This window comes from Pempheris klunzingeri, chromosome 7, assembly GCF_042242105.1.
Source record: "Pempheris klunzingeri isolate RE-2024b chromosome 7, fPemKlu1.hap1, whole genome shotgun sequence".
NCBI lineage: Eukaryota > Metazoa > Chordata > Actinopteri > Acropomatiformes > Pempheridae > Pempheris > Pempheris klunzingeri.
In genome coordinates this window covers 3,535,115-3,560,594 of record NC_092018.1, presented here as the reverse complement: position 1 = coordinate 3,560,594, position 25,480 = coordinate 3,535,115, and the positions used below count along the sequence as shown (strand labels likewise).

At 42.3% G+C, this 25,480-nt stretch overlaps 1 protein-coding gene across 1 annotated transcript; it reads left to right on the top strand.

The window, feature by feature from the left end:
• The first annotated feature begins 670 nt into the window (after nucleotides 1-670).
• Nucleotides 671-25,136, top strand: LOC139204217 (phosphatidylinositol 3-kinase regulatory subunit alpha-like). Its single transcript, XM_070834198.1, has 17 exons — nucleotides 671-845; nucleotides 2,870-3,361; nucleotides 4,422-4,551; nucleotides 6,942-7,034; nucleotides 8,079-8,150; nucleotides 9,241-9,357; nucleotides 9,443-9,641; nucleotides 10,646-10,728; nucleotides 15,550-15,655; nucleotides 17,438-17,536; nucleotides 19,032-19,212; nucleotides 19,296-19,421; nucleotides 20,820-20,962; nucleotides 22,248-22,424; nucleotides 22,525-22,599; nucleotides 23,781-23,951; nucleotides 24,931-25,136. Exons 2-17 carry the CDS (start codon nucleotides 3,170-3,172, stop codon nucleotides 25,118-25,120), a joined length of 2,154 nt encoding a protein of 717 aa, XP_070690299.1. The 5' UTR covers nucleotides 671-845; nucleotides 2,870-3,169; the 3' UTR covers nucleotides 25,121-25,136.
• Nucleotides 25,137-25,480: the final 344 nt, after the last annotated feature.

The following is a 25,480-nucleotide window of genomic DNA, read 5'->3' as shown; positions in this document are numbered from 1 at the left end:
AAAAAAAAACTAGTCCTCCATCTCACACACACACACACACACACACACACACACACACACACACTGCTTGTATAAGAGCTGAACAAATGAGGGCAGCATGAATACAGTACAACCCCCATCACACACACACACTCACACACTCTTTTGTTGCCATAGTCCCCTGTCTTGACAGCGCTGCACACTGCATTAAAATCTAGGTTACCGGATGTGACGTCAGTGCCCTGCCTCCCTGCCCAGCTGTGATCAATTGTAATCTCCTAAATCCGCGCGTGCCTCTTCACGCAACAAATATGCGATGTAAAAAAGAAGATTGTGGAAAAAACCCGACATTTTGTTACAAATTTTAAACATTCACCTTTGAAAAAATACCATTTGTTTGTCGCTGGAGGCGTGTAACGCACATGTCCGCCAGAGGTATTTTATTTTGAAAGCCAGCCGGAACTTGTCACTTTTGCTCTTTGCACTGTTATATAACGCACCTTAGCAGGTAGAATATACAGTTAAAGGGCATTCCTGAAGAAACAGTTAATGTGGGATTCATACTACTCATAATAGATCTACATTTCCCCTTAAAAGTAAACAGTTAGTTAAAGTTATTGATGATTTAAACCGTTAAACCTGTTTTACTTTGGTAGTCTGTACCGGAAGTCGTTGTGGCCGTTGCTAGCTTGACACCAGTGTAGCTGCTAACATCCCGACGGCTGAACCACGAGTGTCTTCATCTGGAAAATAATCGATAAAAAAAGTCGGAATATTTCAATTTGGGGAGCATCTGGACGTCGTGTCTCCGTAATGGCGCCCGCTGTTTGCTCTGCCGGAGGTTTTAATTGGTGAAAAATCAAAAGGTGAGAAATTGGAGCGACTGACACAAGCTAGCGGGCTAAGCTAGCGCTGGCATGCATTATCGTTTCCCGTTTCCTGGAGGGCTTCAGTGTGTCTGTGCTTCGTGTCTGGGATTTTGTGACACCGTTTTACAATGTTTTGGGGTTTTAACATAAAGTCCAAACCGCGGAGATGCAGTCCAGGATGACATGCTAACTCTTGCTCTGTTTGTTTTAGGCGGAAAATCGGAAAGTACCTGAAATTTTCAGTCTGATCCGTTTTTTCCTTGTTTGCTACTGTTTACTTAACGAAAGCCTGTTTAAAAAGCGGCATGTTTTGACCGAATTAAAGCTCAAATCAGAAAAACGCGAATATGGCAAAACTACTAATGGTGTTGTATGTTCTGTGATTTGATTTTATCTTTACGGCCATTTCAATATAGCCTAAAATTCCTCTGCATTATAATTACTCTGCTTACCAGTTATTGTCTCCTGACGGGACCTGATGGGTAAATATCAGTTTAAGTCTTAAAACTGAATTGAATATTGTTTATCATTATTATATACATATTTAACCTAAAATGACCAATTAATTATTTGTAGGTACATTTTGATGAATATGTCTATTATTCTGATTCCAGCTACTCCACTGTGAGGATTTGATCATTTTCCTCATTAATCTACAGCAGCAATTAATGATTACTGCAACTATCGATTAGTCTTTTTGCTCAACTAATCCAGGAGTTGTTCCAATGTCAGAAAGTAATAGATAATAAAAGTACCCATCACAAGGCTTTAAATCCTGGAGATGGCAGTTTTAAATGTCCTGTTTTGTCATATATTCGGTTTAATGTCACAAGACAATGAAAAGTGGGAAATCCTCCCAGCTGAGGTGCTGTCCCAGGTCACATTTGGCATTTTCCCCAAATGTAGTTGCTGATTAATCATCTGACCGTTTCAACTCCAGATTGACATGATTGTAAACTGATAATCTCGTGAGATCAGGTTTCCCTGCAGGGTTTTACAGCAGAGCTGAAACAAACCACTAGCCACGGGAGTCCTTTAAAAAACGAAAATACACAGCATCACATATATGTGATAAGTGTTTATGCTGTCATCCACTAGCTAAATTGATTGATTGATTTTAAACCTCAACAATGTTTTGGTTCAGACTGAAATGTGTCCACAGCAGCGATAATAACAAACTCAAAGATGATGTCCAATGTCTGTTCAGATTCACGATTTTATGGATTTCTCATTTGGTTGGATTTTTCCTGAATTGAAATAATCATTTTACCAGTTTTGTGACTGTGTTTTATTTGGATAAACTTCTTGAATGGCTGCATGTGGTCTGACAACATTTGATGTTTGACAACTTTGGCTTCTTTTGGTCAAATAATGAAGCTGAACAGTCCACCTACCACATGTGATGTTGTTAATACTCATTGCATATGTGCAGTATTTATTTATGTATTTTATATTTTGTGTGATTCAGTTTTAATATTCTTTGTTCCCATTTCCTACCATATGTATATATATTTTTTAGAATGTTGGACATTGAAATCCTGCCTCTGTCTTGATAAAGGTTGGAGGACTGTGGAAACATCGGGGACACATTAGATTGTTGTAAACATGTTGTTTTGGTAAATGTCAGGTAGCAATCGTCGATCAGTCTGATTCTTTTTTCAATAAATCATTTGGTCCATCTGAACGTCAGAGAATAATAACAAATGCCAAAGTCCATGATGAAGCCTTCAGTCTAAAAGCCAAAGATATCCAGATATATCAGATATATCAGATATCTGGTGAGATATAATATACATTTATTGTGATTATAAAAGGGAAAATCCTCACGTGAGAGAAGCCGGACTCTAAGAATGGTTGATGTTTATGCATCATAAATGATTTAAATGATTAACCAAAGTATTTGGCGCTATGTTTTCTGTCAGTCGACTAACTAATTAATTCACCAACAGTTTCCACCCTCCATGTGTCCTGTGACCATCTGCTGCGTTTCCTCTAAACTTTGACCTCCTCTCGTCTCTCAGGTTGATTCGTCGCCTCCCCAGATGTGGCCGCTACCTCTGCTGAGACTCCTGTTCATGAACGGCGAGGATGCTTTGAGTTGGCTGTGGCTCGGCCTGGAGGGATGACAGGACTTTAGCAGACATGGAGACAGGGGAGACACGCACACACATGGAAACGCCATATTTACTCACATGTAGTCTAGATTCTCCACATTAGATCGACTCAGGATAAGAGTGAACCCTATTTTTATACTTTTTACTCAGAGCTGTTTTTGTAAGTTATTATAAAGCCATACGCAGCCGTCGGCATCAGGCGTCACGATGAGCTCCGAGGGCTTTCAGTACCGAGCGCTGTACGACTATAAGAAGGAGCGGGAGGAGGACATCGACCTGCATGTTGGAGACATGCTGCTGGTCAGTAAAGGAGCGCTGCTGGCACTCGGCTGCAGCAACGGAGCCGAAGAACGACCGTCAGAGATCGGCTGGCTGCCGGGCTTCAACGAGACCACACAGGTACGCCGGCGCACTCGCTGATCAGACAGTTAGATTTAGTCAAGTCTGGTTTGTTCCAGTTAAAACAGACGCACTCTTGTCTGATAAACAACTACAAACGGTCCTCTGTGTTGAAGTTCATCGCAGATCAGAAGTATTGTCTTTGAGCTGGAGGAAAATCTGGGTGAAATGCTTCTAGAAACTGTACCGACGAGTTTTGTTTCATGTTGCTGCTTTAAGAGGAATCAGTCCACCCCCCTCCACCCTCCACCCTCCACCCTCCACCCCACAGCTCTTGGCTCAGGCAGTTTGATGTTATCACATTAAATGTCAAATGTTCCTCTCATTGTGCACATTAGATATTCTGCATGTTAAGTGATACCATCCCTCCCACTCAGCCAGCAAAGGAAGGTTCCTGCTTGAGTTATACCACAGCCAAGTGAACAGCGCCATGGATGCCCTGCAGTGTGGCCGTTATGCCCCCCTCTAAAGTTAACTACCCTCACTTAAAAGAACATACATATAAAACTACATATGATGCAACAAATACACAAACTGAGAGTCTCCATCATCATGTTGGACAACAGCAGCACCATATTTCTCCTACTATAGCAAACAGTTATATGTGTAACGTGTATGTTAACATAATTATAGTATAGGCAGCTAACCCGCTAGCTAACAGCAGCTGCAGTTATGTGATTCGCACAAGCAGCTAAACACTGTACAGCACCGAACCCCATTAGGCCTGTGGGCCAGGTCCAGCCTGTCAGTCCAAATGTCTAATCATCTGTCAGAACGTGTCACAACGCGTTAAACTATGTGCACAACATGTGAAATCAAGACCACAACAAGTGCTCGCTGTTCTATATTTATTTTGACCCCATCCCACACCGTACTCCTGACCTACAACACCGCACTGATCTTGTGAGATGTTGCAACACTTATACTCATACATCTGGTAGAATAGTGACCAGTATCATTGGTGTGTGTGACATTTATGATTAGTACCAATAACGCACATCACCACACAGTTTTTTTGACGTCTCTACACCTCTTTACTTGTTCTCTCTCGTGCCGACAGGAGAAAGGCGACTTCCCGGGGACGTACGTGGAGTTTGTTGGCAGAAAGAGGATGTCCCCGCCCACCCCGAAGCCCCGCCCACCCAGACCGCCGTCTGCAGCGTCAGTGAGGACCGACTCGGAGTCAGAGGGTGAGTACGACAAGATCGGTCAGACGTAAACGAGGGTGGTCAGGAACGTAAAAACTCCTTGAAATATTGTTTTCTGTTCTGAGGACATGAAATATTTGATGACACAAACCAGACTGAGGCATCTGCTGCAGCTGCTAACTTTAACTCTTGTGGCATCCCCTGAGGCTCCCGTAGTGGCTTTACACTGACTAACGATTATTTATCAATCAATAGATTAATTGTTTGGACCATAAAATGACAGAAAATCATCAGTGTTTCCCATTAAATCAATCACCAACTATTTTGATAGTCATTTAACATCTTTGAGTCATTTTGTTTGAGGAAAAAAGGCAAAATTCTCTGATTGCAGCTTCTTAAATGTGAATATTTTCTGGTGTCTTTCCTCCTTTGTGACAGTGAACTGAATATCTTTAAGCTGCGGACAAATTAAGACATTTAGGGCTTTGGTTGACATCTAATAGATGAATCGTTGCAGCTCTACTTTCCAATAACTCATTAAGGTGCTGAAGTCATCGGTCTTCCCAGCCGTGGGACTAATAAAGGATCTCATCTTAAATCGTCCTGTGTTTAAGTAGCTCATGACCTCCCAGAATATTATTACGATGTGTGTCAGTATTCGTGTTTTTATTCTAAATCATCTGGACGCTTCAGGTCGTCACTGAAAGTCTCTGTTTTTTGAGCCTGTTTTCTGCCTGAAAACTCAAACTCAAAGCTCACTGTGACTCACACTTGAGTTTCCTTCAGCTGCTTCCTCAGCAGCAGCGGTATGCACAATAAGGCACCTACACACACACACACACACAAACACACACACACCTACACACACACACACACACACACACAAAAGCAACAATTCCAGTGAAATAAGTGGCATTTCTTTGCACTCCATTGAGGACAAAGGACGATGAAAAACACATTATAGAAATCCTCAAGCGCTCGCAGACACACACAGCTGGTGTTTAGTCAGGGTTGTGGTTGCTGACTGAACAGATTTCAGCTCTGTTCTGTTGCCACGGGCCTTAGAGAACACAGGAAGTGTGTGTGTCTGATTTACTGTGTGTGTGTGTGTGTGTGTGTGTGTGTGTGTGTGTGTGTGTGTGTGTGGCTGGTAGGCAGCAGTGATCTTGCGGTTGTTGTTGTTGTTACCTTTCTGTTTCACACAACATATAAAATCCTCTCTGCTTCCTGCAGCTTTCGCCCTTATTAAAGTAAAAGCACTTGAAGCAGTTTGAGCTTCTGGTTTATGGAGCTGTTAAAATCGGAGGAACCGCTGGTTCCTGAAGTTATTTTACCAGCTGTGAATTTCCATTTCAGTATTTTGTTTTACTGATCTCCTTAATATTCACCAACAAAAGCCCCTTTTAGACTTAAAGCTACTGTGAAAAGTTTACAGAATTCCTTAATACCCACAGCGATCAATGTGTGTTGTCACTTTATTTTATCAGCTGTACGTATTAACTTTGTGTGCTTTGATCGTGATTATTATCTGGTGCGAGACAGTAAACAAATCCACCGACAGGCTCGTTTAATTGTGAATATAACAAGAATTCTGGGTTGTGTGAGTGATTGTGTTGATGAAACACCAGATTATGGTGAAAATCAATGTATCTACATATTAAAAGTCAAGCATTTTCCCAACCTTGAAAACATAACAGTTAAAAGTAAGCAGCTTTTACTCTCTGAAGACTTTCTATAAACCCTGACGTTAATCTGACGGCAAACTGAGCATGTTTTTAGGGCTTTGACAGCACGGATTTTTCCCTTTACAACATTGAAAAAGCATATGCCGTACCCCGGCGGTTTACCGCCAGTGACCACCCCCCTCCCTAGAAAAGTAAAAATACATTTTATTGGCCTTTACAGTCCATTTATTCTCCCTGTGTAAACTGCTGTGGACAGGGGTGGCAGCGAAACATAATTAAACCACCTAAAACGTTTGAATGGGCACTGTATTTAGAATATTTTCACTGTTTTGCCTCCTGTCAGACAGCCATTTTGTTTTGCATTGCATTTTCTCTTCTTTTGTATTCATACGCATGCTGTGCACTGTATTATGTCACAGATCAGCTGTTTGGGTTCGGTCATTCGGAGGAATATGGAGGATTTACGACTGAGAGAGTTTTGTTCCTCCAGAAGCCTGTGAGCAGAAGAGGCTTTAAAAACTTGAATTTGAAGCTCTGATTGGACGTTTGGTACTGAAATGCACCCTGGGAGTTGTAGTTAACGTGCCACCTTCAGTTTTTATGTCCACAGTCGTCTTTTTTTAATCAGAGAAGCAGATATTTTCTGTTTAATAGGAGAATTTAATGCGCCGCTTGTTGTCGTCGAGCTACAGAAGTTCTGTTTTGTTGTTATGTTGAATTGTTGGTGTTTATTGTGTTTGTTCTCAGGCTTCGTGCTGCCGGACCTCCCAGATCAGTTTGGACCTCCAGACACAGCCCCCCCGCTGCTCAGCAGACTGATGGAGGCCGTAGAGACCAAAGGTACCGATCTCACACCCTTACAAAGTACTGCTACACAACAGTTCATCTAAATCAACACAAAACATCCCAAAATCTATTTACATGAGTTTCCTCCCATCACATGTCTGTTGCACAGCCATGGAGATCTCACACGGAAATTTCAAAACTTGTGAACTTAAAATAAACGTAGAAACTTTGAGAAAGAACGTGGAACTAGTTTCCTGAAGAGTTCCTGTTGTTAAAGTCAGTTTTTCCAGTTGACAAACGCTCTTCATCTGATTGTTTAAACATCTGCATCAGCTGCTTGAAAGCACTAATAATACCATGTAAAAATACTCTCAAGTGAAAGTCCTGTATTGAAGGGGTTCAATAAAAGTATCTGAGTATAATCAGGAAACCCGAATTTCGAATATTAAAAGTACTCGGAGCAGTAACGTGTCCCCTGTGACTGTTGTACTGTTACATATTCTGGCATCAGATTATTATTTCTCATCACTGCAGTTGTTGAGATGGAGCTCACTTTAAACTATTTAGTTTTATATTTACTATTTAGATTGTTTCCATTATGGATTAATCTACTGATTCTTTTCTCCATCAATCGATTGATTGTTTTATTTGTAAAGAGAAATGTCGTGAGAATGACTCAGAGCCCAAAGTGACAAGGTTCAGTTTGTCTGAATATCACTTATCACCAAGAGAAGCAGCAAACCTGCACATTTGAGAAGCTTAAATTTAGGAAAGTTTTGTAAGAAAAAACAGGAATAAAATGATAACTAGTTATCAAAATGGGTGAAATAGTTTTCTTAAATGGACAGAAAAAGGTTAAACATGTTAATAAGCCCCAAAACTAAGATACTGAAAAGTTTTTTTTTTTTCTGAGGCATACTGCAGCATCATATCGGAACCAATATTCAACATGACACCAGAGACCCACTTCTGTTACGTCTGTATGTAACGTGGTTTTAGTTCCTCCTCAGCTGTTTATATCTGGTGCTTTAGACTGTGTTTGTTTTGTGTTGGGTCATGTGTTGTGTTGTTAATGTGTGTGTGTGTGTGTTGCTGCAGGTCTGGACAGCACAAGTGTGTATCGCAGTCTGAGCGGAGGAGGTCTGGACACCCGACAGCTGGCCGACGCTGGTGAGGAGCCTCCTCCTTCTTCTTCTTCTTCTTCTGTCAGACATGTTTGGCTGAAAGCGTTTGTGCCTTTATTAGATAGATCAGAGATGAAACGCAGACAGGAAGAGGTGACATAGAGAGAGAGAAGATGTTTTATCACCAGTTAGGAATATTTGTCACATTAACTGTGTTGAGTTTTTTAGAGGAATAACCGAACCTACAGTAGATCACATCTCTTTTTTTATCTAACCCTTTGAAGCCTGTAATTTAAATGGGCCGCCTGTGTTGGTATTTTTGCTTGTTGTGACATAATTTCTTGGCGTATCTTTAAAATGCTTCATATAAAGATAATACCACATAAGTCAGTAAACTAGAATAACTGAGAAAAGGGTTCAAACTGGGCCAAATGGAAAAAAATACAGAAATCAGACATGTTTTTCATCAAATGTGACTAAATAAAGACACAAAACATGTTGATCCAAAACAACAGTGAATGTAGGAACAAAAACTAAGTATCTGTGAACCCTCCAGAAGAGATTTGAGTTATTTCCATGTTTTAGTTTCTGAGCGAGGCTCGTTTTTATGAGCAGAGAGCAACGGAGATTTGACAGAACAGAAATATTTCCCCGGTGCCTACATCAGTATTTCTCCACTACACACTAACACTCTAACTATTGTACATACACTGTACACCACTGTATTTTTTTTACACCACACACTGAGTACCTGGAGGTCAGAGGTCAGCGGACCCTGTTGAAAATGGCTGTGCTAGTTTTTCCCTCGCTAAAATGTAGCCTGACTTTGGGACTTTATTTAGCTCCCTTGGCGACAAGCTATGCTGACGTGGTGATGAGGCGGTCGTCTAGTCTCGTATGATACCCTTATCTTTACTGAGTGTGGGTGGTGCCACTGCGCCGCATGTTGTCGCCATGTTTTGTACCGCTGGTGACGTAAATTAATGACGTCATCAACTTGCTCCATGAAGGGAAGAACGTCGAGATCGAAGTCTTAGCTTCCTGCTGCAAAGACAATCAGTTTGTGATTCAGATCAGTTCAAACAGGAACATGCAGACACCTTCATGGGGTTAAACTTGGGTGTGTTTGTTTTCAGACCTGGAGCAGCTGGAGGTGACGCCCCTGTGTGACGGGGTGGTCCGGTTCCTGCAGGATCTCCCCGGTCCCGTCCTCCCCTCCTCGCTGCAGGCCGACATGATTCACGCAGTGCAAGGTCAGGTTAAAGCAGCCCCTCCCGGCCCCGATGTGAGTGGTTGTTGGTAGCCTCAGCTTTTGCTAACAGTCCTGTTCGTCTGCAGAGGTCCGGGACCTGGAGGACTGCGCCCAGGTGCTGCGGGGGGTGGCCAGCTCGCCGGCCTACCCGGCCCAGTACGGCCTAACCCTGCTCAGCGTGGTCCGACACCTGGCCCGGCTCTGTTTGCACGGCCCCAGGAACCAGCTGAGCCCCCGAAACCTGGCAGAGAGCTTCAGCCCGCTGCTGTACAGACAGACTGCAGGGTCAGTGACAATAAGCCTGAGCCGTTCGTTTAAGTATTGAAATGTGCCATACGTTTTTTTTTTCCATCAAATTTGACTAAAATATATTGATCTAAAACAATTCTGATTGTAGAAAAATACTCTCTGCAGTGGTTTAAAGCTGAAATTTGTCCCCACAAAGACGACAATGCAAGCACACACACACACACACACACCTTACAGCAGCACTTGTTGTACATCACACAATATGAAAATACTCAATTTACTCAAGTACTGTAAAGTCATTAATGTAATTTTAATGTTATTTGATTAATGCTGACAGATTCTTTGAGCTAATTCTAAAATTGCTTGAATTTGATTTGATCTTTATTGCAGGTTATTACAGTAACAATGAACAAGTAACAAATATTTATAGAATTTATAGAAAGAAGTACAACACAATAATCATCTAAGATGATTTTACCACTTTACTGAGTTTGTTTCAGCAGTTTTACTCTACTGACCTCGAGATGCTACGGTGAGGAAATGTTCCCACCAGTGAATAAACTCATCACACCGAACATTTTACAGAAAATATTTTCTTAGATGACACTGGATTATCTGTAGAGCGCTTACTTTGGTCTTTAGATCCCCTCAAATTAATTCTTCTTAAATCCAAAATGTTGCCAAGTAGAAAACAGGAAACTTTAGTCTTTTGCTCTTACACCAACTCCTCCTCCATCGTCATGTCGGTCCGCTCTCCTTCCTCTGGTCACGTGATCAGTGAAATCTGACTCCTGCTGCTGCTGCTGCTTTACAGAGCAGAGTTTTATTTCTGTATGATTTAAAAAATGCAAATGACACTGGCAGCGATGGGCAGAGATGCTGAGAACTAAATTCTAATGACAACGAGGTCCCTGCTCTTAAATTACACCACAAGAATCATAATTTTCTGTCTTTTCAGTGCCGTAGCTGTCCGTCTATATGAATCCTGTGTATGTGAGTGTTGCTGTTGAGTCTGACTGTGGGTCTCTGTTCCTGTTCAGGTCTGAGTCTAGTCTGGATCCTCTGGTTCAGGTCCTGGAGGTCCTGATAACCAGCGAGCTCAACATGAACCAGGCTGCACCAGGTACGTGTGTGTTGTCATAGACTGTATATAAGAAGTGGACGTGGCCACCATGCCCATTTGTGGACCGCCGTTTTGAAGCCTTCAGTTTGGCTTCACAGGCGTCGCCATCTTGGTTTTTTGACGTCAGAATTGACATCTATTCCACGAAGATCTCCTTTGATTGGTTAGTCTCAATTTAGTCCTGTCGTTAAGCGTACTCTACTTTACCCTGCGTCTATTTTCCTCTAAATGGGACCATAATTTACTAAATGAACATCCTGCTGTGTTGTAAACTAGCGACTGAGACCATAAACTCATCGGGAAAATGTTCACTGAGCTGAGAAGTCGGCTCATTTTCTCATAGACGTCCATCCAATCAGATTTCCTGTTTGGAGCCAGTGGAGTCGCCCCCCTGCTGGACGGTAGAAAGAATGCAGGTTTATGGCTCCTCAGCATCGGCTTCACTGTTCAGAAGCAGAAGTTACGTCCACTTGTGGTGTTCATGGAGCTTCGCTAAGCTTGTCTCTTAGTTGCAAAGGCATCACTTAGTTTTGTTTTTGTTGGAGCAGTCGGTGTCAAACTGCTTTAAAATTACATTATTTTATTAATATTCTTTCTTGTCTAATGAGTGTTCATTTTGGACCCTGTCTTTGTGTGGCTGTGTTGGTCATGCTGTTGCAATGGCAGAGGGCTCAGCGGTCGATGACTGTCATGCATGTGGTCATTTTATTTGAGCTATTTATTCACTGAAATTACAGAAAATCACGACATGTATCTGGATATGAAATGACCATATATGGACATGAAACTGTGGTCATATCGCACAAACCTAATTAAAAGCCATTACGCCATCCAGTCAGCTGTTAATGCGTAGTGAGAACAAAGACTTGAAGCACCGTAACAAGAAAACCCAAGATGGAAAAGTACCGCGCCCACTGTACAGGAAAGCTGCTCAGGTGTAACAGGCGGAAACGGTTTTGTGTCCTGAGTCCTCGATTGTGACTTTCAGTTCCTCTCAACTGCCACGAAGCAGCGTCACACTGGTTCTGTGTCACTGTCACAAGTCACAGCTGTCAGCAGCAACCAGCAGCAAGCTGAAAGGTTAAATGTCAGATGTTTGTCACAGTTTTCCATCCAGATGAGATTATGGAGGGACAGAAGAGCAAATCTGAGAAGTAAAAACTGTGATTTCCTGGCTGCATTTGTCGATACAGCCTGTTTATTTAGACCTGAGTATCTTTTGTTTGTTTGTTTGTGTCCAACACAGAGTATAAAAAGCAGTCAGATTTAAATTTTTATTTTTTTGACCTCATAGATCCTGATTTAAATCAGACATTTTCCAGTTTTAGACTTAGAGTTTTAGTGATGATATGAAGTCAGGGATGGTTTTCACAAGTTTAATATGAAATATTGCTTATGTTCTTCAATGTAGGCTATAAATGAACATGGTTCCCAGTCTGTTGACAATAATATTGATGATATTTTGTGGATCTAGGCTGCAACTGTTTCACCCATTTGGAAAACTGTTTTTAGCTCTCAGTTGTAAACCTGTTTGTGGCATCACTGTAGGGACGAAAGTGTTGGATTGGCACAAAATGTTCTACAAGCATTCCTGTTTCTCAGAGGATGAATCCTAATGACGCCACCATGAGGTTTAAATTGGTGTATTTTTTAATGAAATATCTATTCTATAATCTATATCTATATATCTGACTGTAAAATGTCCACCAAAAAAAAGAGGAAGTTGTGAGAAGACAAGATTTTCCAGAACCTTTTTTAGAAATGTTGTCAGACTTCAACACAACCAGATTAAGATTGTGGAATAGCCTGAGCTGTAGTTTGCTAATTAGCATGCTAACAGCTCAAAGTACCACAGTGTCTAAGTGCAGCCTGTCAGAGCTGCTAGCATGGCTGCAGACTCTTATTGTGGTCGACACTTTATAGACTGAATAAGTGACGACTAATCAAAAAAAAAAGAAATCTTCTTCTATCAGTCATTTGCCTGTCGATGTGCAGCAGCTGGTGATTGATTCGTCCAGTCACTGAGTCAGTATGTTGATCAGTCAAGTCAATCAGACTGAACGGCAGCTGAAACGATGACATCATCCGTCCACAGACTGAAAGATGCAGCAGAGGAGACGAGGGGAGGGGAGGGAGGTGTTGCCTCGGTGATATCACTGCCGTCCCAGGATTGGCTGGGGGCGGCGGTGATGTCACACATCTCCAAGCTGCTCTCCTGAGCTTTGAACTGAGGCTGCCTTTCAGAGAGGAGGAGAGACGGAGAGAAAGTTGCGTCGTTTTAAATCTCTTAAAACACTGAAGGCGGCTGCAGAAATCGGATAAATGCATTAAGAAATGTTTCTCCAGGCTGTTAGTTTCTCTGTAGATGAGTCTCGGCAAAGGTGAAAATGTAAAAGATCCGCCTGCAGGTGCAGAGAGAGAGAGAGAGCAGTGAAGGAGAATATCCTGCAGATTTCAGTTTTCAGAGCAGTAGAAAGCGTCTTTGTAAAAGATTGATAGCCGGAAAGACCGAAAAAATCGAGCTCAGTAAGGAGAATGTAGCCCGGACCTGCTTCCTTTGAGATGACGTCAGTTTTTTCGAGGCAGGATCAGAGCGCTCGGCTGTAGGCAGGACATCATGAGATCCAGAACAGGAGGATCCGGGTTTGGTTTCACCTCTGAGGCGTCGTGGAGGTGGGTGACGGTTTAGAGGCCGACATGGAGCGGCAGGAGGGAGGCCGGGCCGAGGCCGAGCCGGTGAGAGGACGAGACAAGATCCTCTGCTACATTAACATGCAGAGTCCAGGTAGGAGCTCAAACCTGAACCTGGAGGGGGGACGAACACCTGGTGGCAGTCTGACTCAGTCGGGATATCGTGGCTGTTGTAGGTGTCCTGCTGATTGTGCTGCGCCATTCTGTAAAATAGTGCTTTTGGTCAGATTTGATCTTAATTATCATGCGTTTCTGCATTTAGTGTATTTTATTTAACAGGTTATTGTGTTGCGTTATGCTGCTCCAAAGATGCATCTAAACGTCTTTGCAACCCTACGCAGAGAGGGGTGTTATGGGTAAAAATCGGTTACAAAGGAGCCAACACTCGCACCTCCCAACTCTCTATGCGGCCCTGCGCGTCGAGCAAGCTGATTGGTTGATCCAACAGCCTCATGTGGTCTTCTAGCCGAGGAGAGGAAACTAAATCTAAAAACTCGATTTTTATTTAATTTTCAACAATATATGCAAATTGTTGAATACTTTTTTTTTCGCCGTATGAAACATTCTCACACATACTCTAATATTAAATAGGCCGCATGCATTTATAATTAAATAGGTCAAATATATGAATTAAAAAAGATGGAAGTTCTCCATCATTTATGCTGATAAATCCAGATTCTTTCACGGTTTGGTTTGCAGGTTTTATGATTTTTTTGTTTGAGTGAACGTCGTCTCTGTTTCCTGATTTCTTCTATGAGCTCTTTGTTTTCTACGTACGTTATACAACACAAGTACAAAAGAAGCCAAGACTGATTTGGACTTGTGGAGCCGATACCGATAGTGAAAAAGTGGATTTCTGTACTAACAGTTTACAAACGATGTAGAAACAACAGATTATTTTGCTCGTTGTCAGGGGTTGGCAAGATAACGGCAGTCACTCTCAGGGCGGACGTTACTTCCAGCGCTGCATCTTTCCAACTAGGTAACAACGTAGGTAAAGTCAGCAGACTCAAACCACCGCAGCACCGTCTGCTGAGCTGCTGAATGAACGGGAAGTGATGCGTTTGCCGCTTACCGTTCAATCTGCTAATTTACTGACTGTAGTAATATACACATACAAGCTACAGCTGGCTAGCTACCTCGCTAACATAACAAACAAAAGTCATAAGCTCGAGTGACATGAAAGTTTTCCGGGGACATGGTTATGTTTAGTTATGTTGAAAAGAGGAAACTGTGGGGTCACTGTTTATTAACTCTTCGGCAATGTGTTTCTCAAGCAAGTTAACGACTAGTGCTATGATGAAGATGCTGCTTGTCCAAACCATGTGATTACACATTACAGTTTAATGCTACGTGCAATTTAATGTTTCTGTGTCTTGTTTTTATTGTGTTTAATGTTCCTGTAAAGCACTTTGAATTGCCTTGTGTCTGAAAGGCACTAGATTAATATATTTGCTTTGCCTTACACCATTTGTTAATACCCCAAGCTTCTTTCTCTGCATTATGCACTGAGAACTAAAGTGCTCATGTAGGACGGCGTATAAGTGTATATAGCTGATGCTTAAATACGCCGATCTGTCTTTGTTAGGCCACTAATGTCTGAACGACACTCCACGTGCTGTACAATCACCACCAGGAGAAGCATAATTACACCTTTTTATTGAGACTGCATGTGAGTGAATGTGCTGCAGGGAGCGTTGTGGGACTGCAGGTGTGCATCAGCTGAATTTGTTGTCTGCTAGTTGTTAGCAGTGACAAAAATGGTGGCTCCAGCGCAGATGCTACTAAAGCATCAGTTTTTCTTCACTGACAGAAGAGCAAAGAACGGCTCTCATCCCAACTGGCTTCAGCAAGAGTTTTAACTGAGTGATTCGGTTTGTTGATCCGACTGTTTGACGGAAGCCTTTGTTAGACGCTGATAGACAGATGATTCATCCAGTGCTGCCTCTTTACAAACAGTCTCCATGCACGACTTCCCAGATGGTTCTGTGCAACAAACCATCTGGTGCGTCACTCACTCTGGGAATCTGTTTGAAGATGACCGATGTAGAAGATTAAAAACTGATCCTGTGTTCTCGAAACTATTAAATCTTAAATGTGTGTCTCTCTCTCTCTCTGTCTCTGTTGCAGCTTTGCCTCCTAAACCTGTCAAGTCCTCGACTCCAGTAGCTTCTAGTAGTTTTAACAACAGTATGGCCCTGCAGGACGCCGAGTGGTACTGGGGAGACATCTCCAGGTAACTAACACACACACACACACAATAATGGATAACAAGACAGTCCAGCTAAAACAACTAAGACTGAAGTAAAAAACTATTTCTAGTGTCACTCATAGTAAAAAACAACAACATTACAAAGGATGTGCAATGAGATTATAATCCAGGCAGCCAGTTTGGCTTTGTTTCACTCAGAGTCACTGAGAATATGCTGTCACATTCACCAGAGTTTATTTGTACAGGGATGAGTCTAAATCAGGGGTCACCAACCTTTATGAAACTGAGAGCTACTTCATGGGTACTGAGTCATACGAAGGGCTACCAGTTTGCCACACTCCTCTGAAATAACAAATTAGCTCAGTTTGCCTTTAGTTATATATTATTATTATTATTAATGATTAATGATACACATCTATGTGAAGACACTGATCACGTTAGTGATTCCTCACAATAATTATTAACAATGACTTAACAAGGTGGGAAACAGATAAAATCAATATTACACATTTAATTTCTATTCATCTCAGCAACTGTTTAAATTTTCAGATGATCACTTCTACAACATTTCATAGAAACAATGTTCCATTTTCACTGCCCACTGACAAAGAGCCTTTAAACACATCATCAACTATGTTTGTAAAAGTGATCAATTAAATAATGTTTAAGAAAAATCAACTTTCATAATTCTAAATAAATCTTATCACATTTTAAACTAATGAACAAACCTGCGGCATTTTTAACAAAATGATACCTGTTTACATTTCATGAACACACTTTTGAATTGAACACAATTAAAAATCAATATTTTTATTTAACGTTGCCATGACACCGCCGTGTTGCCCCTGACAACATCTGGTATCTGTTTGAAAATGTGGAGCTCTAAACGAGGCTTCGGCTGCTTTTTGGGACTTTTCCTCCGGCCTGGTGAAAACAGACTGCTGCTTACCCAAAGCTGCCTTCAGCTCACGGGCTGTTTCTGCCTGTAGCTTCCCGGTGGGCAGTTAGCATGCTAGTTAGCATGGCAGTTAGCATGCTAGCTCTGTGACCCGTAGTGAAGCGTCTTTCTACATTGTGCCGGTTTGTCGTCGCCCCGCAAATGAGACACACGCAGTTTTCTTTCACAGTAGTAACAAAGAACTCTTCCTCCCACTCACTGTGAAAATGATGAGCTTCCTTTCTTTTTTCTGCCATGTTTTTTGGGTTAGAAACCGCATTCAGCTCCTTCATCTCCGCTGCGCCCGCTAGCTTACTCTGCACGAGCGGCAAAGTTTTGTCATGCGCACAACACTGACCTTTGACCTTTGAACTCGAAGAGGTCAGAGGTCACCTAAAACTATCTAAACTAATTCTTTTATTTTTAAGATATTGTCATTTTCAAATATATATAAATGCAAGTGTGATTAAAAAAGAATAGCAACAGAAAAAAAATTAATTTTAGACGCAGCTCACTGATGAGTTGTGCTATTTTTAGAACAGGCCTGCAGGGGCAACTCATGTGGTCTTTTGGGGGCGACCTGGTGCCCACGGGCACTGTGTTGGTGACCCCTGGTCTAAAGCATGAAACAACAGCACATGTCACAGCCTAGTTTGCAAAGTTTTGCGTTTAAAATACACAAAAATACAAAACCGATACGCAAAACACAGCTTGCAAACATCCTAAAAATCAGCGACAAGCACCTTTTTACTTTTTTCTTTTTTACTACATGACTGATTTCTCTTTTTCTTAAATGGGCTATAAGATGAGCCCAGTCAGCATCCAGTTTAATGGAGCTGGTGTGTGTGTGTGTGTGTGTGTGTTTGCAGAGAGGAGGTGAATGAGAAGCTGAGAGACACGGCTGACGGTACATTCCTGGTTCGAGATGCCTCCACCAAGATGCACGGAGATTACACTCTGACTCTCAGGTAAACATCATCACACAGACCGTGTCAGTGTCTCCTGAGGCACGACCAGGTCTCTAGGTCCCAAAAACGGACTTCTGGATGATAGAAGGAATTACTAAACACGTACACAGTACACAGTGTGATTATGACCTGCTGAAATTTAACTAGAGGATATTTTAATGTCATTAACGTTATTGATGTTTTATACTGTTCTAATAGTGTTTTATGTTTTGATGCTTCCTGCCAATGAAGCCAGATGAATTGAAGTACTGAAGTAATTGTAATAAAGTAATACATTTCCTTAATAAATCTTAAATCTTATTTTAGGAATATCTTAATTGATGATGTTTTAGTCAAGTAAAACTAGCAGTAAAGTAGTAAGTAAATGCCATGCAATCATAAGTAAAAGTACAAAAATATTAGCATCAAAATGTACTTAAAGTAAAAAATACCCATTGTGCAGAACAATATACAATATTAATGATATTTATTGATGCACTAATGTGTTCATCATTATAATGTTGCAGCTGGAAAAGTGACTTTATATACTGCTGATTAGTTAAACGTATAATAATACTTCATGATTTATTAGTTAATTCATATTTTTTATTCATATTTGTATTAATATTTGTATTAATAATCTGAATCTGTACAGTAACTAGAAGCCAGTTAAGGTTATTTTAATCTGGGGTAGAAATAGAAAGTAACATAAAATTGAAATACTAGAGTTAAATCCAGATTGTGATTGTGCACACTAGTGGAAAAACTTTATTCTACACTTAAACTTCAACTGTCTAAATGTTGTCTTGTAGATTCAAGGCCTTGAATAGCCTTAAAAACAAGGACATGCAGCATTAAATTCAGTCTAAAGATAAAATCAGTTTTTTTTTTAAACAGAGTGGTAATTTTTAATTTGACTCCTCTGCAGTAAACAGGGCGGCTGCAGCTGTCCCTAAAAAATCCCTTAAAATGTCTTGAATCCACATTTACTAATAAAAGGCCTTAAAATAGCCTGTTTTGGTTCAGAGTCGACTTCAAATGTCTCTGTCATCCTGTTACAGTTCGGCTGCATTAAACAGACTGTAAGACAGCTGAAGTGATTAATGTTATTAAGGACAAATGCATTTTTTTCATATTAATACATTTATTGCAGAAAATGTTCTTTAACTGAACCCGTTCTTGTCATTTTGCCAAATTTATACTTTTGAACAGCATGAATTTGTATGACTATTTTCATAATCGGTGTTTATTTTTCATCACGAAATTAGCCTTAAATTTAACTAAACGGTGGATAAAGTCTTACATTCAGCCTCCTGATACATTCAGATGCTCTGGTAAAATAGATTTAAGGTAAAACACTGGAAATAATGTAAAGAGTATTTATAAAATCAAAAACCTCAATAGACACTGGTGGTATAAGTGATAGTACAGTCCCAGTCTGCAGCACAATGGTCGACCACTATAACATCGTCTGCTGCTTTGGTTTAACGGTCGAATCTTCTCTGACCACCTTCAGGAAAGGCGGCAACAACAAACTGATAAAGATCTTCCACCGGGAGGGAAAATACGGCTTCTCCGACCCTTTAACCTTCAGCTCGGTGGTGGAGCTGATCAACCATTACCGCCACGAGTCCCTCGCCCAGTACAACCCCAAGCTGGACGTCAAGCTGCTCTACCCGGTCTCCAAACACCAGCAGGTCTGTAGACCGTCCGATGGTCGCTGGGCGTGTTTGTTTAAGCCGAGCTCGTCTGATCGGACTTTGTTGTTGCCGTTGTTCAGGACCAGGTGGTGAAGGAGGACAGTATTGAAGCTGTGGGGAAGAAGCTCCACGAGTATCACCTGCAGTACCAGGAGAAGAACCGAGAGTACGACAGACTGTACGAAGAGTACACCAGAACCTCACAGGTACACCACGGCACGGGGATAAATACACCAAATACCCCAATAATGGTCACACACACTCTGGAAATAACTGCTCCGGTTATTAACACATCACGAACATCAAACGCATCCATTTAACAGGACCAAAGCCGAGCACATTCAGCCAGACCAAAGAGGACGATAATTTAAGCAAATAATCTGAAAAAGTCAAAAAGTTTTGTTCAAACAGAGGCGGCTTCATCAGAGGGTCTTTGGTTTGAAGCAAAGGAGGAGAAAGTCGTTTCTCTACGTTATTACCAACAGGTCTGCAGTAGAGTTTCTGCTGACAGTCTATAAACTTTGCTTCAGACTTTATAAAAGCCATTTTATAATATCAGTCTTAAAGATCAGTGGTGGAAGAACACACACACACACACACACACACACACACACACACACACACACAGAATAGCCATACACTTGCATTCTTTCTTATGTCCAACAGAGGGCGACTTCTCTCCTGGTTCATCAGCTCAGTGAACATTTTCCTGATGAGTTTCTGCTCTCAGTCTCTAGTTTACAGTCTTCTTCAGCACAGCAGGATGTTCATTTAGTAAATGATGGCCCCATTTAGAGGAAAATAAATGAAAAGGCAGGTTTGGCTTTAGTGTGGGACTATGTGACACCCGTAAAACCAAATTCAAGGCTTCAAAACGGAGGCTGCTTCCACTTCTTTCTAAATCGTTTATGAGAGGAATGGAGAAATGAAAAGGGGCCATTTTCTGCTCTGTGTGAAGCCACCATCATGGTCATGTGGACTTAATTTTCCCAACTGCATTTAGATTCACAGGAACATTTCATATATGACGATAAAGTCTTTGAGGGTTTGGAAATTTTTGTTTCACTACCTTAAAGTGCTTGAAAAGGGACTTTATTTTACTCTTAAAAAGCTGTGTGAACCCTGAAGAACACAATGAATATAGTAGGAAAGTAAAGGTGTCAAATGTCACCTCAAGTCCACCTACTAATACAGACGGTTCCAGCTCAGGTGTAGTTTTTACTGCCACCTGTTGTAATAACAGACAAACAACACAGGGTGGAGCCTGAACTAGCCAGAGATTAAATACAATTCACATCGATCCATCGATCTTTATTTATATAGTGCCAGTTCCTCGAGACACTTTTTATTAAGAGCAGGTCTAGACCAGACTCTTTAGATAAGAGAGACCCAACAAAACTCAGAATTAAGGATTCATGAATCCTCACAGGAGGAAGAACGAGGAGACGATGAGGAAAAACTCCCCTTTAACAGGAAGAAACCTCAGACAGAATCCAACACAACAGATTTTCTTCCTTCCCCCTCGTTTTCCCATCATTGCCCTCGTCTCTCTTTTTTTAAATCCTCCACTCCTCTGACGTTTTTTTCTTCTTCTCCTCCCTCAGGAGATCCAGATGAAGCGCACGGCCATCGAGGCGTTCAACGAGACCATAAAGATCTTCGAGGAGCAGTGCCAGACTCAGGAGCGCTTCAGCAAAGAGTACATCGAGAAGTTTCGTCGGGAGGGCAACGACAAGGAGATCCAGAGGTAGGGTGTTACCATGGCAACTGTGACGGAGACTTTTAAAACACACACACACACACACACACACACACACACACTGGTACAAATGTGAAGGAGTTCTTGTTGCCATGGCATCAGAGCCTGCAGGAAGGAATCACCTGCTGGTAAATTTAGTCTGAAGGAGAAAAGCTTCGTCGGTCAGACCGATTTTCTGGACTCGCTTTAAGTTTTAAAGTTGTAACGGAGTCGAGTTAAAATACATTTTCACTGCTAAAACTGGTGTTTTTTTTGATAGAAGTCTGGTTTGTGGCTCCATCCGTCACCAAGGACTCTGTAGAAACAAGAGGAGTTGTGTTAGTTACATGTTGAGGATTTCTAAACCAAAAACACTTTTCTCTTCTTGTGAAACTTTCAGGTTTTTTTCATGACTCTTTCTGTACTCAGGGACATAATAATTAGCTCATACGACATGTTTGACGACCACACCAGCAGACAAAAGTGTTTATATCTGATCTGGACGTCCACACTGAAAGAGAGAGAGTGAAAAACCGGCCGCCATTTAATTATGGAGATAACGGAGCACATGTTCAGTCTCTCCCAGCAGACTTTCATAGTTTTGACCTCAGTTTTTGAAATTTGAAAGTTCATGAAAAAATTTAATTCCAGTCCATATCATCGCTCGTGCTTCTTCATCATACTCAGATGTTTTGGCCAGTGTGAGAGGACACAAGTTAATTAAATTGAATTGCATTCTGTCTAGTCTTAAATTTAACCAGTCTGTTAATATGTGTTCAGGCAGGTTTGCTTTTAAGGGCAAAAACGATCCAGTAAAGAGTCTGACGTCCATTTTGCCCTTTTTGAGCTCTTAATTAATAAACCAGCAGCTGTAAGGCAGGACTGTGGAGCCAAACTGGCTTTAAAGGACAGATTAACTCTATTTTCTTTAACCGATTATCAAAATAGTTGGTGATTCATGAACAACAAAGTAAAAATTCTCTGATTGCAGCTTCTTAAATGTGAATATTTTCAGGTTTCTTTACTCCTCTTTGACAATAAACTGAATATTTTTGGGTTGTGGACAAAACGAGACATTTGAGGACCTCGTTTGGGGAAACACTGATGGACATTTTTTTTTTTTTATCATTTTGTGACAGCTAATTGATTAATCAAGAAAATAATCAACAGATTTCTCAACATTGAAAGTAATAACCAGTTGCAGCCTGAACAACCAGCAACCACTCAACTATGAAACTATGGTGAACTGAAAGTGTTGAGAGTTTAACCCTCTCATCTCTCTGTTTTTTAAAAGGATCATGGAGAACTACGACAAGCTGAAGTCTCGGATCAGTGAGATCGTTGACAGTAAACACCACCTGGAGGTGGACCTGAAGAAACAGGCGGCGGACTACAGAGAGATCGACAAGAAGATGAACAGCATCAAGCCAGACCTGATCCAGCTCCGCAAGACCAGGGACCAGTACCTCATGTAAGGCTCACTCACACACACACACACACACACACACACACACACACAGATCTCATCAAAGCCGTCTCACTGACCGCTGTGAACGCTGTGTGTCTCTCAGGTGGCTGACCCAGAAGGGAGTTCGCCAGAGGAAACTGAACGAGTGGCTCGGCCTGAAGAACGAGACCACAGAGGAGTAAGTTTCAAGCCGGCTCTTAATATCAGACCTGTCTGGTTGGGGATTTAAAGAATATCAGGTTGTAGCATCAGGCCCCGCAGGTGAGGCTGAACTGTACCCGTTTCCACGAAGCTCTGAATGTGCTGGATTGGATGGATGGACGTCTCAGGGGCCGTTTTAGACTCTCACAGTCTTCCTCAGTGTTGTCACACTGAGGAAGACTGTGATTGTGTTCGAAATCAATCACTCTTTAACTCGTCAATCACTCATTACTCACTATCCAGCCAGTTCAGTGTAGGTGATCATACAGCGAGCTGCAAAACGAACCCCGACACGACTTCAGACCAAAGAAACCAATACAGTGACACAAAACACTGACTTAAAAATGATAAATAATGTTATCGTCCATAGCAACGGCCTGTTATTCAGAAACAACAGGTAGTAAAGTGCTGATCAATACCTTTGGACTCTTCTCACTGTGCAGTTAATTACCTCCATCTTCTTTCCCTGCGATGCTTGGTGGTATATAATACTTGATTAGTGACCATCTTGTCACAATGCATTGTGGGATATTTTGAGTCCAATATAGTAATATATGATAAGTGTAATATTTCTGGACACAGCTCGGCACAAGTTAAAACCACAAGTTACAACATTTGCTGTCAAAGTTAATGTTTGATAAGTTTGAAATATTTAAGGAGTTATAAGAAATTAGCAGCTGCTTTTTATTTCCTTTCCGTTTTGTGTCGAGTTCTGCTGCTGTTAATCCAAACAGTGTAATTCATGTTTCAGTTATAAAGCCAGAAAAGAACAGATTACATCACAAATCTAGTTTCTCTTCAAGCTCACGGTCCTTCCCCTCAGGAGCTCAGTTAAACAATAAAAGAGGCTATTAAACAATAATAACAGTAAACAATTATATTCATACTTTATTTGTGTCGATTCTACATTAATTCTGCAATTTTACATTTTAGTATAACTTCAGTCTTAAGGAAGGAAAAAAGTCATGAATAGTTATTATTTACAACAAATTGTTTGATTTATTAGTTAAATCTTCTGACAGCTTTTGTCAAACAGACGTCTTTGGTTTTGACACTTAATAGATTATAGACTATTGGTTGCTGTTATTTGAGTGCTACCATGGAAACAGCCACCAGGGGGCGTCTCTCAGCTGTTTAACATGAACTCCTCCTCCTCAGTGAGTACAGCATGGTGGAGGATGAGGAGGACCTTCCTCACCACGACGAGCGTCTGTGGCGTCTGGGGAACATCAACCGCAGTCAGGCCGAGTCGCTGCTGCGCGGGAAGAGAGACGGGACGTTCCTGGTCCGAGACAGCAGCAAGCCGGGCTGCTACGCCTGCTCTGTGGTGTAAGACTCACCTGTCTGTCTGTCTGTGTGTCCGCCCCCTCACCTGTCTGTGTGTTCGCCCCCTCACCTGTCTGTCTGTCTGTCTGTCCGCCCCCTCACCTGTCTATCTGTCTGTCTACTTCCTCACCTGTCTGTCTGTCCACCCCGCTCACCTCTCTGTCTATCTGTTCACCTCCTTGCCTGTCTGTCTATCTGTTCACCTCCTCACCTGTCTGTCTGTCCACCTCCTCGCCTGTCTGTCTGTCTGTCTGTCCACCTCCCCGCCTGTCTGCCCACCTCCTCGTCTGTCTGTCTGTCTGTCTGTCTGTCCACCTCCCCGCCTGTCTGTCTATCTGTTCACCTCCTCACCTGTCTGTCTGTCCACCTCCTCGCCTATCTGCCCACCTCCTCGCCTGTCTGTCTGTCTGTCTGTCTGTGTGTCCGCCCCCTCACCTGTCTGTCTGTCTGTCTGTCTGCCCCCTCACCTGTCTATCTGTCTGTCTACTTCCTCACCTGTCTGTCTGTCCACCCCGCTCACCTCTCTGTCTATCTGTTCACCTCCTTGCCTGTCTGTCTGTCTGCCTACCTCCTCACCTGTCTGTCTGTCCACCTCCTCGTCTGTCTGTCCACCTCCTCGTCTGTCTGTCCACCTCCTCGTCTGTCTGTCCACCTCCTCGTCTGTCTGCCCACCTCCTCACCTGTCTGTCTGTCCACCTCCTCATCTGTCTGTCCACCTCCTCGTCTGTCTGTCTGTCCACCCCGCTCACCTCTCTGTCTATCTGTTCACCTCCTTGCCTGTCTGTCTATCTGTTCACCTCCTCGCCTGTCTGTCTATCTGTTCACCTCCTCACCTGTCTGTCTGTCCACCTCCTCGCCTATCTGCCCACCTCCTCGCCTGTCTGTCTGTCTGTCTGTCTGTCTGCCCACCTCCTCACCTGTCTGTCCACCTCTCCTGTCTCTCTCCCAGTCTGATCTAATCTGTCTGTCTGTCCCCCCCCAGTGTGGACGGAGAGGTGAAACACTGCGTCATCAACAAGACGGGCACCGGTTACGGCTTCGCTGAGCCCTACAACCTGTACGGCTCCCTGAAGGAGCTGGTGCTGCACTACCAGCACACCTCGCTGGTCCAACACAACGACTCGCTCAACGTCACGCTGGCCTTCCCCGTCTACAGCCAGCAGAGACGGTGACCCGGCCGGCCCTCCCGGTTCATGCCCTCATCTCAGACCTACGGGAGCCCTCGTTTACATGCTCGACGCTCAACACTTGCACACCACATGACGCATTTATCGTTCAAAGCTCAATACCGACACCCTGGACAACATTTTTAGAGACGATGAACCGTCACGGTGCTGCAGATCATCAGAAAACATGCGTACAAGCCAGTACACTGACGATGAAGCTTTATGTTCAGTTCAACTCTTCGTTACTTCAACACTGAAAGTAAAAAAACAGACATTTTGATGTGAAAGTCGTCACACGGAGCTTTAACTTCCTGTGAGGGGAAAAACTCAGCTCCACCTGATCCTCCGTAAAGATTAAAAAAGACT

Coding starts and splice junctions, on each gene's coding strand:
- LOC139204217 (XM_070834198.1), top strand. CDS start 3,170: ATGAGCTCCGAGGGCTTTCAGTACCGAGCGCTGTACGACTATAAGAAG. Junction 20,963..22,247: donor AACGACAAGGAGATCCAGAG/GTAGGGTGTTAC, acceptor GTTTTTTAAAAG/GATCATGGAGAACTACGACA. Junction 22,425..22,524: donor ACCAGGGACCAGTACCTCAT/GTAAGGCTCACT, acceptor TGTGTCTCTCAG/GTGGCTGACCCAGAAGGGAG.